Source organism: Strigops habroptila, chromosome 8 (genome assembly GCF_004027225.2).
Source record: "Strigops habroptila isolate Jane chromosome 8, bStrHab1.2.pri, whole genome shotgun sequence".
Lineage (NCBI taxonomy): Eukaryota > Metazoa > Chordata > Aves > Psittaciformes > Psittacidae > Strigops > Strigops habroptila.
This window is the reverse complement of record NC_044284.2, coordinates 8,145,600-8,169,294: the sequence shown is the minus strand read 5'-3', so window position 1 is coordinate 8,169,294 and position 23,695 is coordinate 8,145,600. Positions and strand designations below refer to the sequence as shown.

Sequence of the window (23,695 nt, the reverse complement as noted above, 5' to 3'; positions counted from 1 at the left end):
GGATGGGGCAGCCACAGCTTCTCTGGGCACCCTGTGCCAGGACCTCAGCACCCTCGCAGGGAAGAATCTCTTCATAATGTCTAATCTAAATCTACCCTCTGTGAGCTTAAAGCCATTCCCCCTTGTCCTGTCACTACAGGCCCTTGTCAAAATCCCCTCTCCTGATTTCTTGTAGCCCCTTTAGGCACTGGAAGCTTCTCTAAGGTCTCCCTGGTGTCTTCTCTTCTCCAGTCTGAACAAACCCAGCTCTGCCAGACTGTCAGGTCTGTTTTGGTCTGCTTTATTAGAAAACAGCTACAATGAATGTTCAGTGGAACCAAATTTGCATTCATCTGTAGCAAGGTTTTTCAAACTGAGATGGATGGTTTTGGTCACGCAGAACTGAAAAACTAACAAAGTATCTTCAAGCAAACAAACGAAAAACCAAACAAACAAACCATTTTTAACTTAAACTAACATGCCAACCACTGGAAAAAGCACAGCTTTGGAGGAAACTGCAGTGCGTTTCATTGAAGTTACAAATCTTTCATTCCAAAAGCATCTTCTCTTTTTCACTAGTAGGTGCTGCAAATCCAACTTAATACAATAAATAGTTGAACAAACTTCAGGACCAGGCTGAGCCAGTTCAAGCACAGGACAGATAGAGCTGGGAATTAAATTTCCCAGCTACACATCACATTTCATTGCCTGATTGGAGGTATTGTGTTGGCAGGAGTAAACTACAGCTGGTCACTTTGTTTTTCTGTGGGGGGAAGGAATGGAGATAATTTAAGGATATACTGTACAGAGGAAATGCAAGGACTGAGCACATATACACATACTCCCCACAGGACCCCAGCGGCACTATTTCCACCCATTGCTACCTGCAGCTAAAAACCATCATCATTGCAGTCTGTGCCTCAGGGGCACGGAGGTATTGGGTTCCTTCGCAGTTCTCCTGTGGTCAGACAGAAACTGCCCCGGGCACAATCCTACGGTGCGTGTAAGACTTCCTGAGGGTAACACTCCCGTGATGAGACACCCCCCGAGGCAGGACACACTCCTCAGTCAGCTTCTGAGTTTCAGGGTCCCAGCATAGCACTGTCGCAATGACTTCGTTCTTTTCGTCTCGGCCCCCGGTGATAAACAGCTTGTTGTTGCAAGGAGAAATCCCACAACTGGCTCTCTCATGGGTGAACTGAGTGACCAGGCACCATGTGTCCTCCTGGGGGCTGTAGGAGTAGAGTGCTTTCATTGCCCCACCTGGAGAGGAAATGGATATCAGTTTGCACTGGCCATTCCTGTAAGAGGTTTTAATTAAACCACCCACTTCCACAAGGCTCCAATCCTGACATGTGTAAGAATGATTTATGCCCCAAAGCTAAAAAAAAGCAAGGTCACAGGATACTGTATTGTTTTGAAAGCCAGATCCTCAGAAGGCCATTTATTGTTCATAAAGCTGTGGAGTTTCAGGCCAGAACAAACTGCTGTGGTCATGCAGTGCGGCCACAGTGCACCCAGCCACAGATCTTTCTCATACCTGCTGCTTCAGCTAAGGACACAGCTTCAGAAAAATACAGTCTTGGTTAAAAGAGCTTAGACCATGAAGGACTAGATGTGGTAAGCTGTAGAAATGGGTACATGATTTTTTCACTGAGTCCTCTAACTTAATTGTCCTTCTGCCTGGGGCAGGCTGTTTTCAAAAGCCCCTTCCTCATTTAGGGATTTGTCAGACTGAACCAATACTCTTCATATGGGTATGCTAAACAAAGAGTGACCTTCAGTTTCGCCATGTTTCCCAAATCTGCAGTCATTCTTGAAACCTTTTGTGCATCTTTTCCCATTTTGCAGGGTCCTTTTATCTTGAAATATTCAAGAAAGGCTATGGAAATATATTCATTCCTAAGAGTACCAACAGCCAAATAGTTCTTACTCTGAAATTTGCAGGGACTGATGTGTCTTCTATAGCAGCTGTATAGAATAGGGTTGGGAAAACCTTGAAGCCATGGTCTTATTGATGAGATGCAACAATGCCTGTGATCCTACCTGCCAGCAAAGGGAGCATTTACCTGTTGTAGTTACAGCAAAAGCTGCTGGTTTTGGCAATACTAGCCCAGTACTGAAGGGATGATCAAGTCATTGTAACGTGACTTAAGCAAGTTTTATTTCCCAATTGGAGCAGACTGAAGACATACACATTGTTAGTTACAGTGATTCATTGGGTAGTTGGTAATTCATTGGTCTGGGTAATTTGATTGCTTTGGATGCAGTAACCAAATGTTCTTCTATCTTTTAAATTTCAGGTTGGGCTGATTTCTATCCAACTGAACTAGATTTGTCTCTCAGATAGGTAAACAATAGGTTTACTGGTGGATGTTCCTGTCTGAGAGATGCTGAATGAATGTAACATGAGTGTTGTGTCAATTTTTATCAGGAGTTGTATCAGCTAGACCATAAGTCATGCCTTCTTTTCTGTCTGTCATGCTGTACTAAAAGGGTGAGGTCAATCCTGTGCTGAGGAGAAGCACAAGGTATTTACATGCATTTATATATATGCATAACACATGCAGATTATAAATCTCCCTTCAGAACACCATTTATTATTTGATGATACTCTGGCTTTATACCAACCCTCCCTCAGCACAAGATTGATTATACTGCAAGTGATAAATCTCCTGTACAAAGACTGAGAGAGGGAGGTGAAACTTCAGAGCTCATGTTTGGAAACAAATGTTCCTCTTTCCTTCTTTTGGTCCTTCCACTGCCATCTGGAGATGTGTGCAGGCGCCCTGCTCCCTCCACAGTTCAGCTCACCACCATTAAACTCTTGTTCTTCCATCTTTGCTTCCAATTATGGCAAATGACTGAATTAACCCCAGGTGAGATCTAGTGAGGAGATATGGGTATCAGTCAGTCAGTCACTCTGCTCCCATGACCTACTCCTAGTATTAATATCCCTATATAAATCCTGTATGCAGTGGACTGTGTAATGTCCCTTACGTGACACGATGTAGCCATGAGGTCATACCCTTGCTGCTGTAAACCCACCTTTGGATGACTTTAAGCTGTCTCTGGGCTAGCTCCAGCTTTCCAAGACACCTACCACGCTAACAGGGAGTTTGACTTGTGACTCTTCACTGCTCTTTGTGAATGTGCTGCATTTCCATCCTCCACTAAGCTTAATGGGAAGAACCAGACAACCATTCGATTCATAGCATTTGTGGGTAATACCAACAAACAGAAACAAGCCCTCCGGTGTCTGGAGGGAAGGACCATTAATGCTTCACGTACCCACAACATAAATGTGGTCCCGAAAACTTGCAGCATTGATGCATTTGGCTTCTACTGGCATGGCAGCTTTCAGGCTCCACGTGTTGGTTGCAGGGTCGTAGCACTGAGTCTTGTCTGTCGCCAGCTTCCCATTGGGTCCTCCCCCAATCACATAGAGTTTCTTCTTGTAGCTCGCTGCTGCAAAGGAGCTTACATTGACCATGAGGGGAGCAGCCTGTGTGACCATAAAAAATCATTAGTAACCTTCCAAAGTAGTCGGACTGATGCCTTCAGGGTGTGAGCCTGCTGAATTTTAAGAAGTGAGACATCCCTTTTAAGATGATCAGCAGGGTTCAGAAGATGACATTTCCAGGGATAAGGGATAAGTATGTTTCAGCTTTTTCTTAAGACCGTAAAACCCTTAATAAAAATGATCTTTTCAAATGCTGTTATTAAAATTACATTGTCAACAATTCAAAAGCTGGGAAATGTCAGAAATGCCCAAAATCTCCTTTACATACCTAAAACATTGAAAAAAAAAACCATAAGAAACTTGTTCGTTCTGATCCTTGTACTTGCAGCAGTAATTGTTAGATTCCTCTGCATTGCTTTGCATCCCCTAAAAACTAGGGCTTGTATCTCCCATTATGATGCCTAATCTCATTACTTTCATGGATTATTGGCTTCCTAACACTCTCTTCTCAGCTTGAAGTGGAAATGTTTCTTCTTCCATCCTATTTACCTTGAAACCTGTACTTTCAACTTAAATGTATAACCTATACCCATATATAATGCACAGGTTGATATACACATTATATAGATCTAGATATAGAAATATAGATACAGATATAGGTATGTAGATAATGTATCAGAGCAGTAGTTTTCAGCCTGTGCTCTGGCTCATATATACTATGTTCTTACTCACTGATTTATGGACTACTAGCTTTAAGAGCCAACTAAGAAAAGGAAAGTTTGGCATTAGATGTCTCCCAGGCAATGTTTGGCAGGCAGTCCTGTGACTTTTACTTTCTGAAGGACATGCATTTCTATAGAAAAAATATTTAGGGTTTTTACAGACCAGAAATACTTAAAAGAATTGTACTTCATCCTGTCTTATTCATTTTTATGGTTCAAAGCCCTAACGTTTTCTGATTAAAATGTTCCAGATGGGTACAATGTTATGTAATGCAGCATCTTACCTCTGACCAGCAGTTATGAAAGGGATCATATGCTTCCATGCTGTTGATTCTCTGCATGCCATCGAACCCACCAATGGCATAGACTTTGCCACCCAACACAGCCATTTTATGCCTCCATCGCCCAATATTTAGATACTCAATTTGTATCCATTTGTTGATGGAGGCGTTGTATTTCCAGACATCATGTTTTGTTTCTTTGCCACCTGCAGTGTACATGACACATGTAAATATGATAGCACAGCTTGTATCTACTCAAAATCTCCATATGTTTACATTCTAAAATGTTCTCTCACAATAGAAAATATGTCCTTGTTACTTACTGTTAGCACCTTAATTCCCTACATCAATGGCCTGGCCCTGTTATACCGCAAGAAAAGTTCTATGTTTAGTTTACTGAATAGTGAAGGAAACGCTGAACAATTTATACAACCGAATAGTCAGTAAAGATATATCACTGTTCCTCACTTTACCAGACCACAACCACTTTCATTTTAATACCGAGTGAATGACCAACTACACACAGCATGGGGATCTGCAGGTGATTTTGGTGCACCAACAGGGCTTTACAGAATGCTGCCAAGTGACAAAGAAACATGATTTAAACAAGATAGTGGAGGATGCTGCAGCTGGTAGTGCCAAATCCCATGAGGACAGGCCTGCACTTGGGAACTGCCAGTTTGTGCAGAGTAGATCCAGTCAGCTGCATCTACCAGCTAGTGGTTTACATGGTAAAACAAAAGACCTGACTCTGAACTCCTATCAACAGTAGTCCTGCATGACATGTTAGTTTTACTGTTCAACCTTGGGACCATATGGCTGGGCTCTAATTTTTGTACCTCTCCTGCTGGTCTCTTTATCCACTGACTTGGATGTGATTCATATTTATAGACTGAAGATCAGAATTGGACCCTGCAAACTTATTCTAGAGCTGACTTGCAAGTGAATCTTTACTCATGCAGAGAGCAGCGTTTTAAACAAGACTTTTGTTTGCATATCATTTTTGGTGTAAATGCAATACGAATGGATCTAGTTAAGCCTGAAACCACATTTACAGACTGAGTAGCTTATTCTGTCATCTGCAGCCTGGTTAAACATTTGCTTCACTGGTGAATATACTGAAAAGAGAATTCATATTCCATTGAGAAAGTGTCTGCCTTCATTGGTATTCTGTACTGCAGCCAGATCACTGCAAACTGATGGAGCTCATCTCTGGGCCAAACAGCAGATTGAATAGGAGAGAATTAGCATGCTAGAAAGAGTCGTTTCTAATGCTTTTGTCTCGGTATTTTTCACATGTATGTGTCGAATTTTATTTGCACTCAAATAGCTGAAGTGGCTGACGGGCCTGAATGCAGCATTCATGGTTACAATGGGGCTGAGAGACTGCAGGTGTTCCCCTTACCCTCCCTTGAAATTTCCCTTTCACATGAGCTTGTTCTTTCCTGCACAGGATGGAACTCTGGTAAGAGCCTGAGCTGGACCAGGCACATCAGGGGGCAGGGAGAGATTTTTGTGAGAACTGGAGGCTTATCTTGTTTCTGTTCTTTCTCTAGACCACAGTTCTTTCTAATTTGAGGAAGAAGTGCAACTAAATTAGTAAAAGTAACAGAATGGTGAGTGATAATTCATGTCATTTTCAGTTACACTAAAAGTGTAGTGTTTCAAAGCATTTAAACTGGTCGGGGAAATCGTGACCTAAAAGTAGTCATAATCCTGTGCAAAGGATTTTCCTATTTCTCAGATGCTAAAAAAGCAGAGAAGACGCCAAACTGTACCAAGACACTGAAGGAGTTAGCACATGGGAGGGGAGATCAGTGTAGGAAAGACGCAAGTCAAGTTAGAAAAGAACCAGGTCACAGTTGCTACAAGAAAGAGAACAACAGTAGATGAACATGCAGGAGGAGGCAGATGTTTAATCAGGATTGAGACACTAATACTTTGGTTTAGCTGGAAAGAAACTGCAAACGACTTTGGTCCCCTCAGAATTTTATTTAGGTGGGAAAGGGTAAAAAGGACATTAGGAGAAAGGCTAAGAGGGAATGGGGAGATGGAATCAAAGATATGAAATTAAGCAGAGAAGGAAGAGGACTTGTGAGAGTAGAAGCAAGAGGAAAGCCAGCTTAGACTCACCATAGCAGGGAAGGTGTTAGCCTGGCCTGAAGGCAGCCTGGATAGACCATAAAAGAAAAGCAGAGAAGAGACACTGGAAAAGATGTCAGAAATTAAATGAAGCAAAAAGCCTGTGACCCTGAAAAAGAGGAAAGTGTAAGAGATTAAAGGCAAATGGAAAAGAGACCTCTCAACTCCAGCAAAAAGCCTGTGACCTTGAAAAAGAGGAAAGGGTAAAGAGATTAAAGGCAAATGGAAAAGAGACCTCTCAACTCAAGGGTGTGAACGTGTGAGGGATGTTCCCTACTTGGGATGTTTGACTTAGGTTCCCCTCTACAGCTAACTTTTAACAGAGGGTCTGCTGCCAGAGTAAAAAGAAACTCCCTATGGTGGGTTGAAAGGAAAAACCTCCCTTATTTGTGACTAAGGAAGTAATAATCTAATTCTTATCCCAGGATAAAGATTTAATAAACTTTAAATTGGAATGGGGTAATAAAAATATGTGGATTCCCAGAGGAAAGAATGCAACAGAAGATATATGAATAAAGGCAATGAATCACTATTCATACTTCAGCAAAGCATTCACACTTGGCCCTCCTTCCTCCTTTCTACTTTCTTGTTTTAAGAGAGAATAGAATCTGGTGGATGATTTTGCAGGAAAAGTATCCTGCCCAAGGAGGCACTGCTCTCTATCATTGTCACCGTAATGTGACAGGGATTAAAAGCTTGCTGTCACTGTTCCTTTGGAAGGAGCTCATCAAACTTGTTTTTGACAGGCCATCAAAACCAGCTGTCAAACTGACTGTCAATCTTGAATTTAACCTTTCTGATTGTCAAAGTAAAAACTGTAGTTCCAGGATCAAACCCTTACATAGAACTCAACTGCAGTGTGTGGGAAGTTAAATACATCCCCTGAAGCTCTCTGGATGAGGGCCTGCAGATGGGATGTTCAGACCCATGCTGTGTGTCTGGACCATTGGGTTTCATCCGGCTTTGACAGCCAATATTGCCATTAGCAAGTGGGCACTTTCAGAGTCCTGCCTGATGGCTGTTGAAGTGCTCCTTAAAGTGCAGTTTTCAGGTAGCAGCCAGCCAGCAGTGGCAGTTCCCTGTAGGTTCTTGACTGATTCTTGAAGAATGAGTCTGATTCTGGCAGTCTTTTGCTTATCCATGTGGAGCTGCAAATGGACTTGTTACAAGAAGATCCTGGAGCAATAATTCTTCGGTTTATGTTTGGTAAGCTGTTCTCGGGGGCACTTCCATGATCACGGTCACTGAGTGCTTAGGGTCCTTGCACCCAGGTAGCCATGCATACAGATTAATATGGTTTGAAAAGGAATCCTGTGCTAAGACCAAGGCTAGGCAGCGTTCAGGCACATCCAGTGCTTCTCTGGAGCCTGTTCAAAGCCAAAGCTTTGGGAACACCTCTAGTGCTTAATTCTCCTAAAGCTGCCTTGATCGTGATTCCGATAAAAGCTGGAAGCAATTGTGAGAACCCTCTGCTCCCCTCTTCCACTCCCAAAGCCTTGTTCCTTACCCGATATGTAGACTTCATTTTTTAGCGTAATGCATGCAAACTCCACCCATTTCTTAGTCTCATTCTCCGTCTCCTGCTCTGCGGTTGGTAATTTGGCTACTTCCAGGCGGCTTCGCCTCAAAGGATCCAGGCAAGTCACTTCTGCTACAAACTTCTCATCTTTTGTACAGCCCCCTATGATCATAAACACCTCAGACTGGAACTCGTGCATCCTGGGCTTGGTTCTTTCTGTAATAATCTAAATGCAAGCGAGACAGAGTGAGTACACAGGGCACTTACACCTGCAATTACAGAAAGGTCTGGTGATCTTTCTTCTGATTATCTCTTTTGCAAATCACGACTGGCTTACATCACCTGAGCCAATTATCAAATGTTTTCTAAGTTGAAAGCCTGGAAAGCATCCTAGCAGCATTCAGTAGAGGTTGCTATATCCTTCTTTCAGCAGGATTTCTCCAACACTGGACTTGGTTGCTTTTTCTTACCCACTGGGATCCTTCCAGATCCCCTTGGGAGTTCCCAGAGTGGCACCAAGAGCTATGAAGGTGAGCACTAGTGATAAGGCTGGGTGCATGTAAGGCATCTGAAAAGGACAGGGTTCATTTGGGCTGACAGAGTGAGGGCAAGGTAGGAGAGCCCCAAGATTTGTGTATGCCCTGACAAGTTTGGAGAGAGCAAGACTGCAGTTAGCACTAGCAGAAAATAAGCGCTCTCATTATTTGTCCTGCAGAGATATGTTAAAGTGTCAAAGCAGTGACAATTCTCAACTGTGGTTTGGGGTTTTTTTATTTGTTTCTTTGTTTATAAACCTTATTTTAAGCCCAAATTAGAAGATTTGCTTAAAGCCAGGCTCTGAAACATGGTTAGCTCTAATTTACTGCCTGTTGGCTCAGTTTATTTATCAGGCCTTTGTTTCAGGGACACAGGAATAAGTCAACTCCTGGGTAGATGTTCACCAGGAGCAAAGAATGCAGGAGGTGCTTGGAAAATTGTGTTCTGCTTAGAGGAAATACTTGCAAGCAAGTGGAAATGAGTGCATTAGTGTCCCAAGGTATGCTGGCTCTATGCTGAAGAACAGACGGAATAACCTTTATCTTCCCCAATATCCCATACTGGAAAAAATGCAGTGTAAAAGGCATGGGGAGCACATCAAGCTGTTCCTCTGCTTATGGTGTATCATCAGGCATTTGCCAGTTTTCAGACACCCAAAGTCTGCTGGGAGAGGTCTGCACTTCTCTGCAGAAATTGCAGTTACCTTCTGCTTGCCCCAGCGAAGTAGTCTGTGTACCCAGAGGTTAAATGCTGTGACAGTAGCAGCTTGCTTAAAGTTTTACTCCTCTTTCTACTTTTAACATGTTTCTATAAATTGGCATAATGTATCTATATTAAAAAATATTATTTACACAGACACAACGCTTGCATTTTCCCTGTGTTTAGCAAATTGTTTTAATTTAAAACAAAACATTTGTCCCAGAACCTGCTGGGTTTCAGAGTTCTGTTTTTAACCCATCTGTCACCACTGCTAGGCATCAGCCCCTTTGAAGGTGAGTGTCATGAGTGTTCAACCCTGAGCAACACTCCCTTTATCCACCCCACATGGACCTGACAGTGCTGCTGAGTGGGGCAAGGCTTCCTCAAGAAGTTCCCACCAGACTGGCTGGCACTGCCCTGGGTCATCACGTACTGTCTTACACAGTCAGTGGCACAAAGAGCCCTTGGTCTCTGCCCCCCTGTCAGTGACACATCCAGTGTTAGTGATGGATCCACTCCTGAGACCTCCTGCCTTCCTCTGACTCTCTGACTGAGAAGGCACATGTTTCCTCACACGCTTGCATACCTTTGTTCCTGTTGTGAAATGTGACCTATGGTGGCTCTCCCCTCTACCCCATATTGTGGGCCAGGACAAGTGACTGATACCTAACTTTCCAAAGAGGACGGGCATTTGAAGAAGTGGAGACCCACGACAGCCTACCTTGAGCAGGCAGGACAAGACTTAACTGGATGTCAGGATGAACCCGTCTGTTTGAGTGCAGGGACCTCTGCATATGAGGAAGATAGGCAGACCTCTCCTCTGGGAAGAGACTGTCTTCTTCAAGGGAGGTTCTCTCTTTCTGAAACATTTCACCCTGCTGCCATGCATAACAGATGGAGATGTTACATATTCAGATTGAAAGAGTCATTGCAGATTGTGGTGCAGTTTAGTGGGAAAATTATTTTTCCTTTTTTAGGCTTGAAATCATGGCTAAGAGGGTGAGGTGTCAGGACTAACACTGTTTGCCTTTTTACTAGGGAAGTCACCTGGCGTCTTTCACTGTGTGTATGAAAGGTTGAGCTCGGATGTTCATAAAGCTGTACACTTTAAAACAACCTTCCAAAAGCTTCTGAACTCTCTGAATCAACAAGATAACTGGTGAGGCCCACCTTGCCCTTTCAGTAGCACCACTTAGTGAAACTTCAGCGTGAGTATCTTTTTCTGCCTCATGGTACTGCTCCTTCCGATGGGATTTTTAAGCGGAAGCATGAGACATTTAGGGCAGCACCTACCTTCCTTTTTTACTCACCTCATTGCCTGACAGATGGTACATTCTTGCTTCCTGGAGTAAAGGAAAGACATCTGGACATTGTCTGATGAGTTGATCAGCTTCAACAGTCTCTACGAAATACCAGGGGTCCAAGAGGGGCAGCCGCACATTCTCCAGCACATAGGGCAGGAGAGGAAACCTTTCTGACTCCTTGTAACGAACCCAGTTCATTACAGTTTCGAACACTTGGGCCTCTTCTGTGACATAGAGGTCATCACTCTTCAGCGTGCTGCAGAGAATGTCAGCCGGCAGCTCCAGGAACTCCTCGTAGTTCAGGACCTGGGTGAAGTTCTGGATAATGTAGTTCTGCACTTGCTGCTTCAGGCTGTGCAGGGAGTGGGCATCAGCCAGCCTCAGGATGCCAACACAGTTCTCCGGCTGGAGGGCTTCTGTGAGAAAACTGGCACAAGCATCTACCATGCGAAGGAACTGTAGACAGAAAAAGCATGTATAAGCACAGAGTGGTTACTGGTATGACCATATCACAGGAGAGCTGTGGAGCTTTGAGGCTGCATCCCATCCAGCCATATGCACTGCAGCACATGAAATTGGTCATATGAGGGCAGGTATCACCCAGAATCGGAAGTCTGAAATTAAAATGTCTTCTTCCCACTGTTTTATTCTCCCTCTGCATCCATATTATTCATTTTCCTGTCTCTCACAGGACACATGACCTGTGATGTTCATGAATTTTACTTTATTTCATAGAGCTAAAGGGTTTTCTACCATTTCCTCTTCCCTCCGTGAGATCTCAAAGCAGTAACAACCATGAAGTTACAAAGAACAGATAAGGTCCGCAGGCTTCAGATGTGCTTACCCTGCTTCATCTTGCATGTCAGTTTACATCAGCCAGAAGGTCGTCTGGTTTTGGAGTGCAGGTGGCTCCACTGTCTGCATTTATGTTCCCACCACCCAAACTCTGAACGTGTCTGAGGCCTTGCAAGAGTGGTGGGAAATGAGTGCTGAGCTTCTGGGAGGTTTGGGCCAAAGTACAGTCCCCCCAGAGTGTTATGGGAATACTGTGCTGCACTGGGGTATATGGCAGGAAGAGCTTGGCCATGAGCAAATCCTTGAGTTGCCTGATAACCAGGGTTGTCTGGCAAGTGTCTATTGTGGGGGGAAGCCTTTGGAGGTTTTAGTGACCTTTTTCCTTGTCATCACCAAAAACGACAGATGTGCTTTTTACACACAGAATCTGCTTAATCAAAGAACTTTCCATGTTTGCCATGTTCAATAGAGCATTGCAACCACTCTCATTAATTTCCTTGGCAGAATAGCTGCACCTGAGGATCCCAACTGTGCAGATCCTGGACCATGGATGTCTGGGGGCATTTGCCATGAATTACGATGTGAGCTGGGTTGCTGGTGATTATTCAGAAATTGGGAACCAGTCTGGGGTAGAACTGATAAGTTACAGTGCTTCATTCTTCACTTTCTGTCCTCTATGTGTGTTAGTATTTCATGTTGGTTTTGCCAGTGGGCAGTGCAAACAGCAACATAGAGACAGATGGGTCAGAACTAATACTGTGCCTTTCCGTCCATGTTTATTTGGGTCCTTTTTTCCACCCAGCGTCAGCAAATAAACCATTTTAACTCATTCTGCCCCACTGGGGAAAGTTGCACAACATTAACTTAGGGGCAAAGAGGAAGCGAAACACTTTTAAATACTATCATATGTAGATTTGTTTCGGTAATTAGTGTGGAACCTTCCAGACCCGGCAGTGTTACATTGGCACATTTAGACTGTTTACCAGAGCTGAGTGATCGCAGATGCTGCATACAGACTACCTGGTTCCTGTTTTACATTTAGATGTGGTCAAGGGTTTAGAGAAATGCAACTGCCTGATGATCAAGAGTATGAGAGGTCTCACAATATGTTGCTGCTGTTGTGATATAAATATGTCAGTGGCACACTGTGGCACCATGGCAGCACTCAGTGCCTGCCCTGCTTACGGTGCGTGTCCTCTCAGCTAGCACGAGGCTAACACTTTAAACTCACCAGTTCGTTTCCCTGAGGATCTGGAAGGACTTTGCCAATACGGGGTAGTCTCAGACCTGGGGCAGGTTAAGCTTTAGCCCTTTAAAAGTTAGCAGTAATGAAATGCAAATCTGGGATTTGCCCAGGTCACTCATCAAGTCATCCACAGGTCCAGGAATAGACCCCAAATCAACGTTCTCACCATCCTACAACCCAGTCACTGCAGAGTGCTCTAATTATTTATACATGGCTTGCTAAGAGCGATACTCACAAGGCGAGAGCAGAGGGGTTTCTCCCATGGTCTAATGGCCACGCAGGCCCCACTGATCACGTTGTGTAGCCATGTTTGTGGCCAGATAAATGCGGAACTGCGAGGTGTGGGTGTGAGAAACGATCCCCACCGAGGGCCTAACCGGAGAGGCTGGACCGCTGAGGAGCGTGTCAAAGCAGGACTTTCCCCAGCTGCTGCTCCTCATTCCCGTGCTGTGACCGCAGCACTCCCTTCATTTAGAGACAAAACTCCCCCCAAAAATCCCCCAGGCTTGCTGGGCATGCTTTGGTCGGTCTCATGAGAGCAGGTGACTCAGGAGAGCACCCAGGAGGATGATACCCCTGAGCCTCTGCATCATCTGTTCTGATTATTCTTGCAGAGCTCTAAATTTTTTTCTTTCCCTTCTGTGAATACCCCTCACAGTGCCATTTCAGGCATTTTTAAAGCCGTGTTCCCTGGGAACAGTTTCTTTAATAACTGGGTCCTTCTGCTAGCAGCCCTTTGAATCCAGGTTCTTACGTGCTAGAGACATCCCATGTGCTTACTTAGCCTCCACTTGGCCTTGTCTCTGAATAGCAAAATTTACTCTCCCCATTTAAGTCTTTGCTTGTCCCATTTTGATTCAACTGTCCAGTGGAAGCAGTGCCAGCAGCCCTGCCTCCTGCTACAAACTCCAGAAAGGAACAGTGCATCCCAAGGGAGCCCCACAGCACGCAGCCAGCCAGGCAGGGAAGGGGCGCAGCAACCCTTGCAGGGCAGCTTTCAGGATCTGACAGCTTTCCAAGCCTCTGAACCCATCTCTGACCTGGAGCTGCCCAGAAGCCCTTCGTGAGCAAATCATGTCTTCTTGGCTGGCACGGCTGGCCCTGCGCAGGGCTGCAATGGAACTAAGCACTGTCCTGCCACAGCCACTCTGGCTGTCCACTGCCAAGTGGCTATAGGATGGTTTTCAGATAACTGGCAAGGTATTTTCCTTATAGTGCCTGGTTCAGGAAAACACATGGATGGAGGTGCTTTGGAGGTGGCAGAGGGTGCTGCGCTGGATCCAAGGTGGGCACCAGCCTTGTGAGCATGGTGGCTGAGCAGCCGCCAGCCCAGACAGAGGAGGTGACTGTTGAACTCATGTTGCAACTGTGCTCTAGGTGGAAAAATATGTGTCTGGGTCACTTCAGGGTGAGGCTTAGCTGTTCAGCAGCTCCCTGTTCCAAACCTGCCTCCCCAGGAGACAACCTCTGTGCACAAAGCACACTGCTCTCTCTGAATGGCATTCTACCTCTTCCTGCTGCCAGTTTTGGCTGCATTTGGTCAAAACTTATTGGAAGGGGCTAAGGAAAGGCATAAGTATATAAAACCTTTTCAAAAACAATTTCTAGAGAAAAGTGGAGTATCTATATTGGAATATCTAGAACTGTGCAAATTCTTTTGTGGCACTTTGTCAAGCCTGAGAGATTGAAAAGAGGCACTGCCAAAAATTGCTGCTAGTCAGATAAAACAGTTCTATTGGGAATGTGATTTTCTCCCATGTCATTAATTGGAAAGGAAAGAATTTCCCAAACAAAAGATGTTACAGTAAATTGCAGAATTAATCTTTTCAGCTGTTGATACATTGAAATGAAACATTTGACCCTTTCAGCTGTTTCTGTTTGTTCTTCAGCATAAATAGTAGAGACAAGCTGGCAAAACACTAGTAGGTACTAAATCTTCTTTTACACAAAACACTTTTTCAGCCAAATATCTCACCCATATATAATGTGAGGCTTTAAGGCCTTATAAATCTCAATAGTATCCAAGACGATTGCTGTAAGACTTGCTTTCAGTTGAACATTCCTGGTTTTCTAGGTTTTTGTAGTTTACTTTTTTTGCTCATGGCACCCTTACGAATTTGTCATTACTCTAACAGTGTTTGATAGTTTTCTTAAAGCCTTGGGAATCAAATATAATCTTAATGAAAAATCAGGAATAGAAATGAAAAAATATAAGTTTATACTTTGATGGCTTCAGAAAACAAAACAAAACCATGAGGAATGATCCTAAGGAAAAAAGGTTCAGAAGAAAACAAAAAGTGTCATAAAATTGAACCAAAAGTAACCTTTGAGTGCTACCAGTTATTCTTCTGCTTGAAGATGTCAGTCAGTTACTGCACACTGACCCCAGGTGACATTAAAGCAACACCACCTTTTCTGAGTTACCTTGGGGACCACTTTGTGATAACTTTCCCTTCTCTCCCCACAGCAAGTGCCAGCTCCCATTACCCCAAAAGCCACAGGTTCATTTCGGAGCAAAACCTCACATGTAAGATTCAAGAATACGAAGTTCCTATTAAACCACGATGATTATGGAGTCAGGTGTTTCTTGCCTTCTGTAATGAAAAGACTGGACACACATACACACATTGGCACCTGGCAGGTTGTGCTGGTTGCAATTTGTTGGCAATTTGCAGCTTGGTACCAGGGACTGTAATTTGGTAGACCTCACAGGTGATTTACAGGGCACGTGAATACCTCATGGACCAAAGGCTGAGTAATACTGCTTAAATCTGACTTCCCACAAAGTCCCAGGTCATGACTAAAACCCTTTACAACAAGAGGCCTGCAAAGGAGGATGCTAACCTTGGCTGGTGAGCCTCCATCTCAAGGCAATGGAGAGGGAGAGACAAAGTCAGCTTCCTGCTCTGGCCAGCCATGCCAGCCACTGAGCACTAACTCTTTTGGCCTGGAGGGTGACCAGCCTTTGCAGGCTGACCTGAACCTTGTGGAGCACTGTCCCAGCATCTCAACCGTTTGTACCACAGTGTAAATATGAGGCGAAATGCTTCCAGAACCCATAAAATCAGAGAAGTTTGCAGTATGTTAGCCAGGGTAAGACATGGTGTTGCCAGAGCAACAAGGCTGGATCTGTGCATTTAAATTATCTGTACCTGAAAGAGGCTGGCAGCTTCCAAGACTTTCTGTACGTTTTGCTTTGTGATGAGCATCTTGCTGGTGTAGGTGTAGTCCAAGAGTATATTCATGGTTTCTGCGTCAACTCCTTTAAGTATGATCTTTTCTTCATATTTCTCTCTTAAATCATTGCAGAACATGGCCCTGAAAATAAAAATGCTTATCTTTTACCACATCCCAGCCAGGATGAGGCATTCTGAAAACATTTGGTTATATAGATTTCAACACAGAATACTCTGATTGCTTCATATTTTATGCAATTAGTCCTGTAGCAAAGTAACAAGGCAAATCCTTTTGTTGCTTTCGTACTTCTTTACTCATGAGTTTGATAGAACATAGACACATGATGGATACCCCCGAGCTGGGCTCTACAGTAGACCTGGAGCTCTGTGGCAGCAAAAGGCACCTGGAACCACTCCTGAGTGGTGGTCTGTGTCTGGACTGGTGTTGCAGACCAGTTGTTACGTCTCACCTGCCGGCCGCTTACACCCTTACTCTCTGTTCCTAGGCCCAGCTCATTAAGCCCAAACCATTCTCCATACGTCAACACTTAGCACATGTACTTCATAACCCTTGGCAAGGTCAATACCCCTGTGCTTCCAAGCTGCAGAACGCTGCTTAGACTGAGCCCTGAGGGCTAGACCAGGTCTACGTGTGTGATAGCCTCACCCCTAAGCTTCCCAGCATATCTTTGACCTCATTAATACGAGGGATGGGCCAGGAGAGAATTGCTTATGGATTTTCTTCTAATTGAGAGGCTGACTTTTCCTTTGCTAAAGTTAGGGAGCGTCTGTTGTGCTTGTAGAGTTGGTACCTCTTGGCTAGAGAAGTACTTGAATAATCATTAATTGGAACCACAGTTAGCCAGAATGCAGTGATTTCATGCGTGTTTATACCACCTCTTCTTTGGTGGATAATACTGCATTTGAAAGGCAGCCGCCACACTTTGGCACTAATCAAATATTTCATGTGGGATATAAATCAGAAATGTCTCTAAGGGCTATGTAAATCCACTTTGCGTTGTGATAGCTGCAAGGCAAACACACACATCTTCATCTGCATTTCCAATGCATAGCTTTAAGTATTTCTTCCAATGCTTTTGTTCTTATTTAGGAATTTGATTGCTCCCATCTTGTTCACTGCAGAGGGTGAGATTTCACATCATTTGGAATCTGGCTGAACAGATTAGGATCATGTGAGTCCACTCGTAACTGCATTGGTTAAAAACATGTGCAGATCTAAAGTGTAATTAGAAGCGCTCTTTATCCTGCATACCAAACCCTTCTTTATTAGTCATGTACAATGTTGACAGGACAATGTAACCTGGGAAGTGGCTAGAGGTCCAAAGTCTTAGGCCATGCTTTTCTTGTAAAAGAGGTGCGAGAATAAAGCTGTCTGATTGACACATCTTCCTGGAACCAAGATGTAAACAGTTTTTATTGCTAAGCAGTTAGGCATGGTGAATGGCAAATGGATGGAAGATACCAGCTGCTTGTTGCTCTAAGAGCTACCTGTTCCTTGCCTCACCAGAGACTTTTTAGCAAGAAAGAGCTGGTATTAGTTACCTCAATGTATAAAACTGCTTATTAGATAAAGAGACCTAACTTTTGAGCAGGAATCTTGGGCAGAGATGTTACTTGCCAGAGAAGATGTTCAGCCAAAATTCTCCTTTTCCCTTCACTCATCTCAGCCTATGAAAGGTTTTTCATTCACTGCTTTGCTCTATGGTCCAGTTTCTGCTGCCACTGAAATCACAGTATTTGAAAGGCATTAAGACAAAATGCTCCTTAACTTCAGAGAGCACAAGACTGGGATTCTCCTTTGGGGCGTGCTGAATGGTATATGTCTGGGACGTGCAGGCAAGTGGCCTTTTGAGGACAACAGTCTTCAGTACCCACTTCTCATTGAGAAGGAGAGGAAGGTTTGTACAGAACAGCTGTTTCAATTGCATGGGATTGATAGGTGCCAAATCCTTCATCTGAATGAGAAATAGGCCGTTGTAGGATGCAGGTGTTGTCTGCTCTTGTTCCTTTTATCTCTTAAACTGGTGACCCCAGTCTTGTATTTAACTATCCCTGCCTGGGAGGTGAGAGCTCTCACTTCAGGCAAAGCCAGAATGTTTGATGGAGATCAGTTAGAGATATCCAGTGTTACACCATTGCAGGGCTGCTCAAAAACCACCCTTGGGGTTCTGGTGGAAGCTTTGCACAGGGGTCTTGTCAAAGTGCTTTCACCTATCTGTCTCCTAATCTATGAACTTGTGTTACAGCTGCCATCCACTTATGATCTCGCAGGGTATGGATTCATGGAACAAGGCTGCAACCTGCAGAAATCACACATCTAAAGCACTGTGCTCTCCCACCAGCACTCCTCTCTAGAAGGTGGCAGGGCTGAATAGAGCAGTACTGTCCAGGAGAGCTGACTCCTGTAGTGGCCTGCCTTCTGCTCAGATGGAGCAGACCTCATTCCCATTCTGTGTGCCGACGGGAGGGAACACCCTGACATCACTCAGGACTGCTAAGGCTGAACTTCTCTTCTAGGGGTTAAAATGCTGCTTCTGAACCTTTCTGTACTTACCCAGAGAGGTGTGTGATTATTTTCTCCAGGACTCAAAATCCTTCAGATGTGGCTACTAATTTCATTGTCTGTATCCCTGTGTAATTCTAAACTAAACCTGTGAACCAACATTTACTCTAAGAGATGCAGATCTGCAGTGAGGGCCTAGGGCCAAATTTAGATACCTGAAAATGAATAAAACTAGAAAACCAGGAAGAAATCTCAATTAAATAAGTGAGGGGTTGCAGTTTGTAAGGCACTTCTTAAGCACTAACCCACACTGGAGTGATTGTGTTTGGAATTAAGAACCTGACTTCAACCTACCATGCTGCAGTTTGAGGATGCTCTGGGAAATACTGCTTCAACCTCTCTCAGTCCCGTTCTCCCACTACTTTGGGCAGTGTGGGAGTAAAGAACTACTCTCCACCCTGGTCAGCTTGTATCTCCTGTCTGCATTGTTACCTTCATCCAGGTAAATGCTTGTATGTCTGTAGATGCAGGACATGTCAGAAGTGCTAGCCTATCTACTCTCAAGCAGTGCTGAAAGAAGGACTTAAGAAGGACATGGAACTGTTTGAGCAAGTCCAGAGGAGGCCACGAGGATGATCAGGAGGCTGGAGCACCTCCCATATGAAGACAGGCTGAGAAAGCTGGGTGCGTGGAGACCTCATAGCAGCCTTCCAGTATCTGAAGGGAGCCTACAAGGATGCTGGAGAGGGACTCATCATCAGGGACTGTAGTGATAGGACAAGGGGCAATGGGTTCAAATTTAAACAGGGGAGATTTAGGTTGGAGATAAGGAGGAAATTCTTTACTATGAGAGGGGTGAGGCACTGGAACAGACTGCCCAAAGAAGTTGTGAACGCTCCCTCCCTGGCAGTGTTCAAGGCCGGGTTGGACACAGGGGCTTGGAGCAACCTGCTCTAGTGGAAGGTGTCCCTGCCCATGGTATGGGGTTGGAACTAGATAAGCTTTAAGGTCCTTTCCAACCCAAACCACTCTATGATTCTATGACTAGAAGGTGGTAACTTTATTTAACTGTGTTTAAGTCACCTGCTTGCATTATGGCACCCAGCACTCAGGAAGGGGGTTGTGTAACATGCTGTTGCAGGGGAATGAAGCCCATGGCTCCCAGGGTCCCCTTGCTTTGCTCCTGTGTACGGGTGTTAGAGCCCCTGTCACGGCATGGGAAGTACTCACAGGAATAGTATGATTTAAGAATTTCTTCTTTCTTTGGACCCGTGCAGCTTCTAGTGAATTACGGCGAGATGAAACAAGCCACTTTGTGAGTAGCAGAACTAGATCAGCTCAGTTCCCTGCAGACTTGTGTCCTCCTTTCCCTCTTCACAGTACCCTCAGCTTCCCCTTCCTGAGCCCTCCATTCTCTCTCGTTATTCCTCTCACACACATTTCGCTGTCCTTCTCGGGACATTCAGCTCTTGTGCTTTAGCTGGTTCTGGGTGCTGCATGTGTTAGCTGCCCAGGACACAGTGCTCCTTACCCAGCTGAGCACCACAGGGTCTCAGTCCTGGCATCTCTCCTCTGCCTGCCTGCAGATTTCCATCAGACTTGTATGAGCTTCTGAAGATTTGAAGATTTGATTTTGAAGATTTTGGGATTTCCACCCTCTGCCAAACATGATTGAAACTAACCCAAAGAGTCGTGACAAGAGGCACTAACAGACAGACAGACAGACCAGGTAGGCAGACCCTAGCACATGTGCAATTGCCTTGGGATGAAATGCCCTCCAGGCAGGTATCCCTCTCCCTTCAAAGGGACAGGCTGTAGCTCAAGTGGAAAAATGACCAACAATAGTTATCAGAAAACTCTCTTGCCTGCTTTATGCTGTTGAAGTACCTTCTGACCGCAGCACCTCAGCAGAAAAGGAGTTGCTTCTTTCTTTTGTCAAAGTATCATTATGGTAATTCTGGTTGTAATTTGTGCATCTGCTCTCCTTCCTGCACAACAATGCTGGTAAGAAATATTTGGGCATCTCTGCTTTCAGTTGCATGTTTTCACAAGTGCAATGTATCTAGTCTAGCTGTAGAAATAACACCTATCTCTGTATATTCACAGAGATTATTATGAGATGATAAAAGCAGAACTTTTCTTCCAGGCACTACTAGCAAAGCTTACCAGGCTCCATTAAAATTAGCTTTCTGCTCATGTCGCAAGTGGTCACAGGTTCTTTTTTCTCATGTTTCCTCTGTAGCTATTCAGTCATCTGACCACTTTAGCAGTTAAAAAAAGATCACAGCCATGCAGATGTAATTATTGAAATTATAATGGAAGATCTGTGTTAAAAATGATACCAAGTTCCTCTTTCTGTCTAAAATGTGTTCTTGCTGGCCAGTAGTCTCAGGCTATCATAATAATACGGAATTAAAAACTCAAGAGGACCAGAAGGAGAGGGTGAAATGGTAAAACTGCTTTCAAGGAGATATTTTCCATTGCAATTGATTTTTGGTAATCGTAGGAAAGATAGAAAATTCCTTCTCTTTCCTCCTCAACAATTTTATGCAATACATATTTTTACCATAGGATGGTAATAGGTTTATCAAGTTTCACAAACCCACTCCTGTCTCAGTAAAAACACTGTGTGGTCTGAATGAACATTCTTCTTTGCCTGAACCCCACAGGGACAATACCAGGGGCTACAGATACCTGGTTACACCATTTTCTCACCCACTTGTCTGCCAGCCATTCTCTGTTTCTTTGCATGCCTCCAGCGGACTTGCTGAGTGCCGGTATCAGAACTCTGGCAAATCCACAACTTGGCACCTGCCTTTTTTAAGCCTCCAACTTTTAAAGAGCTGAAAGGTGTCAGGAATGACAGACTCACTGCAGATTTGTAGAGTTTAGCACCCAGTTTATGCTCCTTGAAGATCTACAATTCAAGCCTAAGAAGCAAAGTAAAACCCCAATAACGTTATTGAGTTTGTTTCTTACATGCCTTACCTGAAATAATTGCTTGCTGCCGCAAGGACCACTCGGTGACAGGAGAATTCCCTGCTGTCCACGCACAGGATGACATCTGTAAGGGAATTTTCCAGCCGAAGGTTCTCCAGGCCATTCTGGAGCACCAGGGAGAGACCCGTATCATCAAACTTGACCTTTTCACCACTCGAGACTTCCACCAGGTCCCCCATTTTCTTCGAACACTCATTGTCCAAAGAGATTTCGGGCTCCTCAGAGCTCTTCTCCAGCGTGTCCCCCATTTTCTGGCCAGCACTGTCTCATTCTGTTGGTGCTTCAATCTAAAAAGAGCTCCTAAGCTTCAGACGAGTCACACTGCAGAAGTTGGGCGGATTTCCTGTCCAGAGGTCTCTGCTTATCTATAGCTGTCACACACACATAACAGGAAGCCTTGCACTTTCTCATCCTGTTAACACAAACAAAGGCTGGTGTTTTTTCAGTGAATTTCAGGCAGTATCAACGTGTTTAGAAAGGACTTAAGATGCCTCTGGATGTGAGAAGATTACAAGTGACAGGGAAGGCCTGCTTCCCTCCCTCAAACCAGTCCCTGGCTGTTATCCGGATCTGCTGGTTGTAGTGATAGGTGCACCATATGGCTATTGAGGCAGTCCTGGCAGACTGGGCTGCTAAGGGGAAGAAGGTATTATTTTAAATGTCTTTTTCCAGGTATGTGATGGTTAATCACTGAGCTGGTTCGGGGTTTGGGTTTGGTTTTTAATACTATGCTCACATATTCAGAAAGCCCTCCAAGTGGCTGTTTCTGTCCATCAAGACATGTTAGCTGACAAACACTGGATGGCTTTTATTTAAGACAAAATTGATATAACTCTCTCTAGGCCATGGAGCAGCATCAAAGATCTTGCAGCTGATGGTCTTCAGGCCACGCTGCCAGGCACAGTGGTGTCCTGCATGGGTCCACGCCATCAACTCTGGCTAATAGTGGAAGCTAAAGGAGGTACCTTAGGGAGCAGCATATGCACACTCATCCCCACTGCTGGAGGTAGCTTGAGTCACATCTAACCTGCAGTCCCCAAGATAAACATGGATGGTGGTAGGACTGTGTGTGGAGCACATCACGGTGGGGATGCTGCAGGGACAGACTGGGGCTGACCCTCCAGCAGGACAGGAGCACACAGCACAGGGCTGAAGGCTTCACTGTTATCTGGGACTGAACTGGACCTATTTGGACCTCATCTAGATGAGCAGCTGACCCAAGCTGGCTGAGATAATAAGCCACACAGCCTATTGAAAGCAACAGGGTAAATCCCCTGGCTTTTGCTTAGGAAACTCTCATGCTGCAGAGTTGGAAAAGCACACCCTCTCTCTCCCCTTGAGAGGAATGCGGGGCTAACTTCTAACCTTGGTAGCTTGAGTGCCAACCAACCTTGCCTTTGTGATACTTCTAGGAATCCTCATTTGGCCAATCCTCATGGGTTTATTGTGTGTCTGGTTTCCTCTTTTGTCTCCAGCTTGCATAGCTGAACTCACATTGTTATGGGAAACTTGCCTTAGAAGAGGGAGGTGAAAGCAGCATTCAGAGAGAGCCAGATTTAGAGGGGTTTTGTATAGGATAGGATGATCAAAGGAAAGGAAAGCAAAAAATCTCCCTCCCGCTTTCCCCCACCTCCTTGTAACAGGTTTTTCCTCATTTTCTGTATTCTATGCAGCGCTTTGGGTTTTCCTTTTCCCAGCTGATGAGAATGTGTTCCTGCTGCCTTTTGTGCTAACTTTTGCTAATGAATGCTTCCTTTTCTAAAGCCAGTCCCACCCTTCCACCAAGTACTCCTCCAGAAATGCCTTCAGAAAATGAAGGAACCCCCTCAAAAATATCAGGTGTGCTTTTAAAATCACAATATTTTAACCCTATCTTCGGTTAGGTTCTCTTTGTTTATATTGTTACGACGTTTGACCTTAGGGAATTCATCTTATCAGGCTTTTCTCTGATGGTGAGAAGCTTCATATTTTCTTTATCTGTGTAAGTGAAAGCTGAGATTCAGCAGCGATCACTTGATTCCAGTTACAGAAGCTTTAAACAAAGCATTAACAGTTGCAAAAGCTGAAGTAAGATTATACTGGCTGTGAGTGCTGGGAACGGAAGCCCTGCAGTAACTAGGTCGGTTGGTAGCTGTGGTAGGTATTGTCAGCATGCTACCCATTAACTGCACTGTAGAAAGGACCTCGGTAGCTCAAGCAAGTGTTGACTAGTAGTAGCAGTGATCACTATCTGCAGTCTGTCTCCTTCTATGCCATTGCCAACCCATATGATGTGGTTTTAACCCTTTTCCTGCCAAGCACTTCCCCT

The 23,695-nt window shown here is 44.5% G+C and overlaps 2 protein-coding genes across 3 annotated transcripts in view; one reads left to right on the top strand and one right to left on the bottom strand.

Annotated features, from left to right (window-relative positions):
• The window catches only part of KLHL24 (kelch like family member 24), an 82,838-nt gene that overhangs the window by 22,590 nt on the left and 36,553 nt on the right, over positions 1-23,695 (top strand). The window lies entirely within an intron of this gene.
• On the bottom strand, positions 265-21,970 carry KLHL6 (kelch like family member 6). The gene is made up of 7 exons (XM_030496350.1): positions 21,376-21,970; positions 15,840-16,005; positions 10,653-11,102; positions 8,095-8,332; positions 4,449-4,651; positions 3,271-3,484; positions 265-1,242 (listed from the first exon to the last, which is right to left on the bottom strand). Exons 1-7 carry the CDS (start codon positions 21,633-21,635, stop codon positions 944-946), a joined length of 1,830 nt encoding a protein of 609 aa, XP_030352210.1. The 5' UTR covers positions 21,636-21,970; the 3' UTR covers positions 265-943.

Coding starts and splice junctions, on each gene's coding strand:
- KLHL6 (XM_030496350.1), bottom strand. CDS start 21,635: ATGGGGGACACGCTGGAGAAGAGCTCTGAGGAGCCCGAAATCTCTTTG. Junction 8,333..10,652: donor ACCATCTGTCAGGCAATGAG/GTGAGTAAAAAA, acceptor GCTTGCATTTAG/ATTATTACAGAAAGAACCAA. Junction 1,243..3,270: donor GGACCACATTTATGTTGTGG/GTACGTGAAGCA, acceptor TTTCCTCTCCAG/GTGGGGCAATGAAAGCACTC.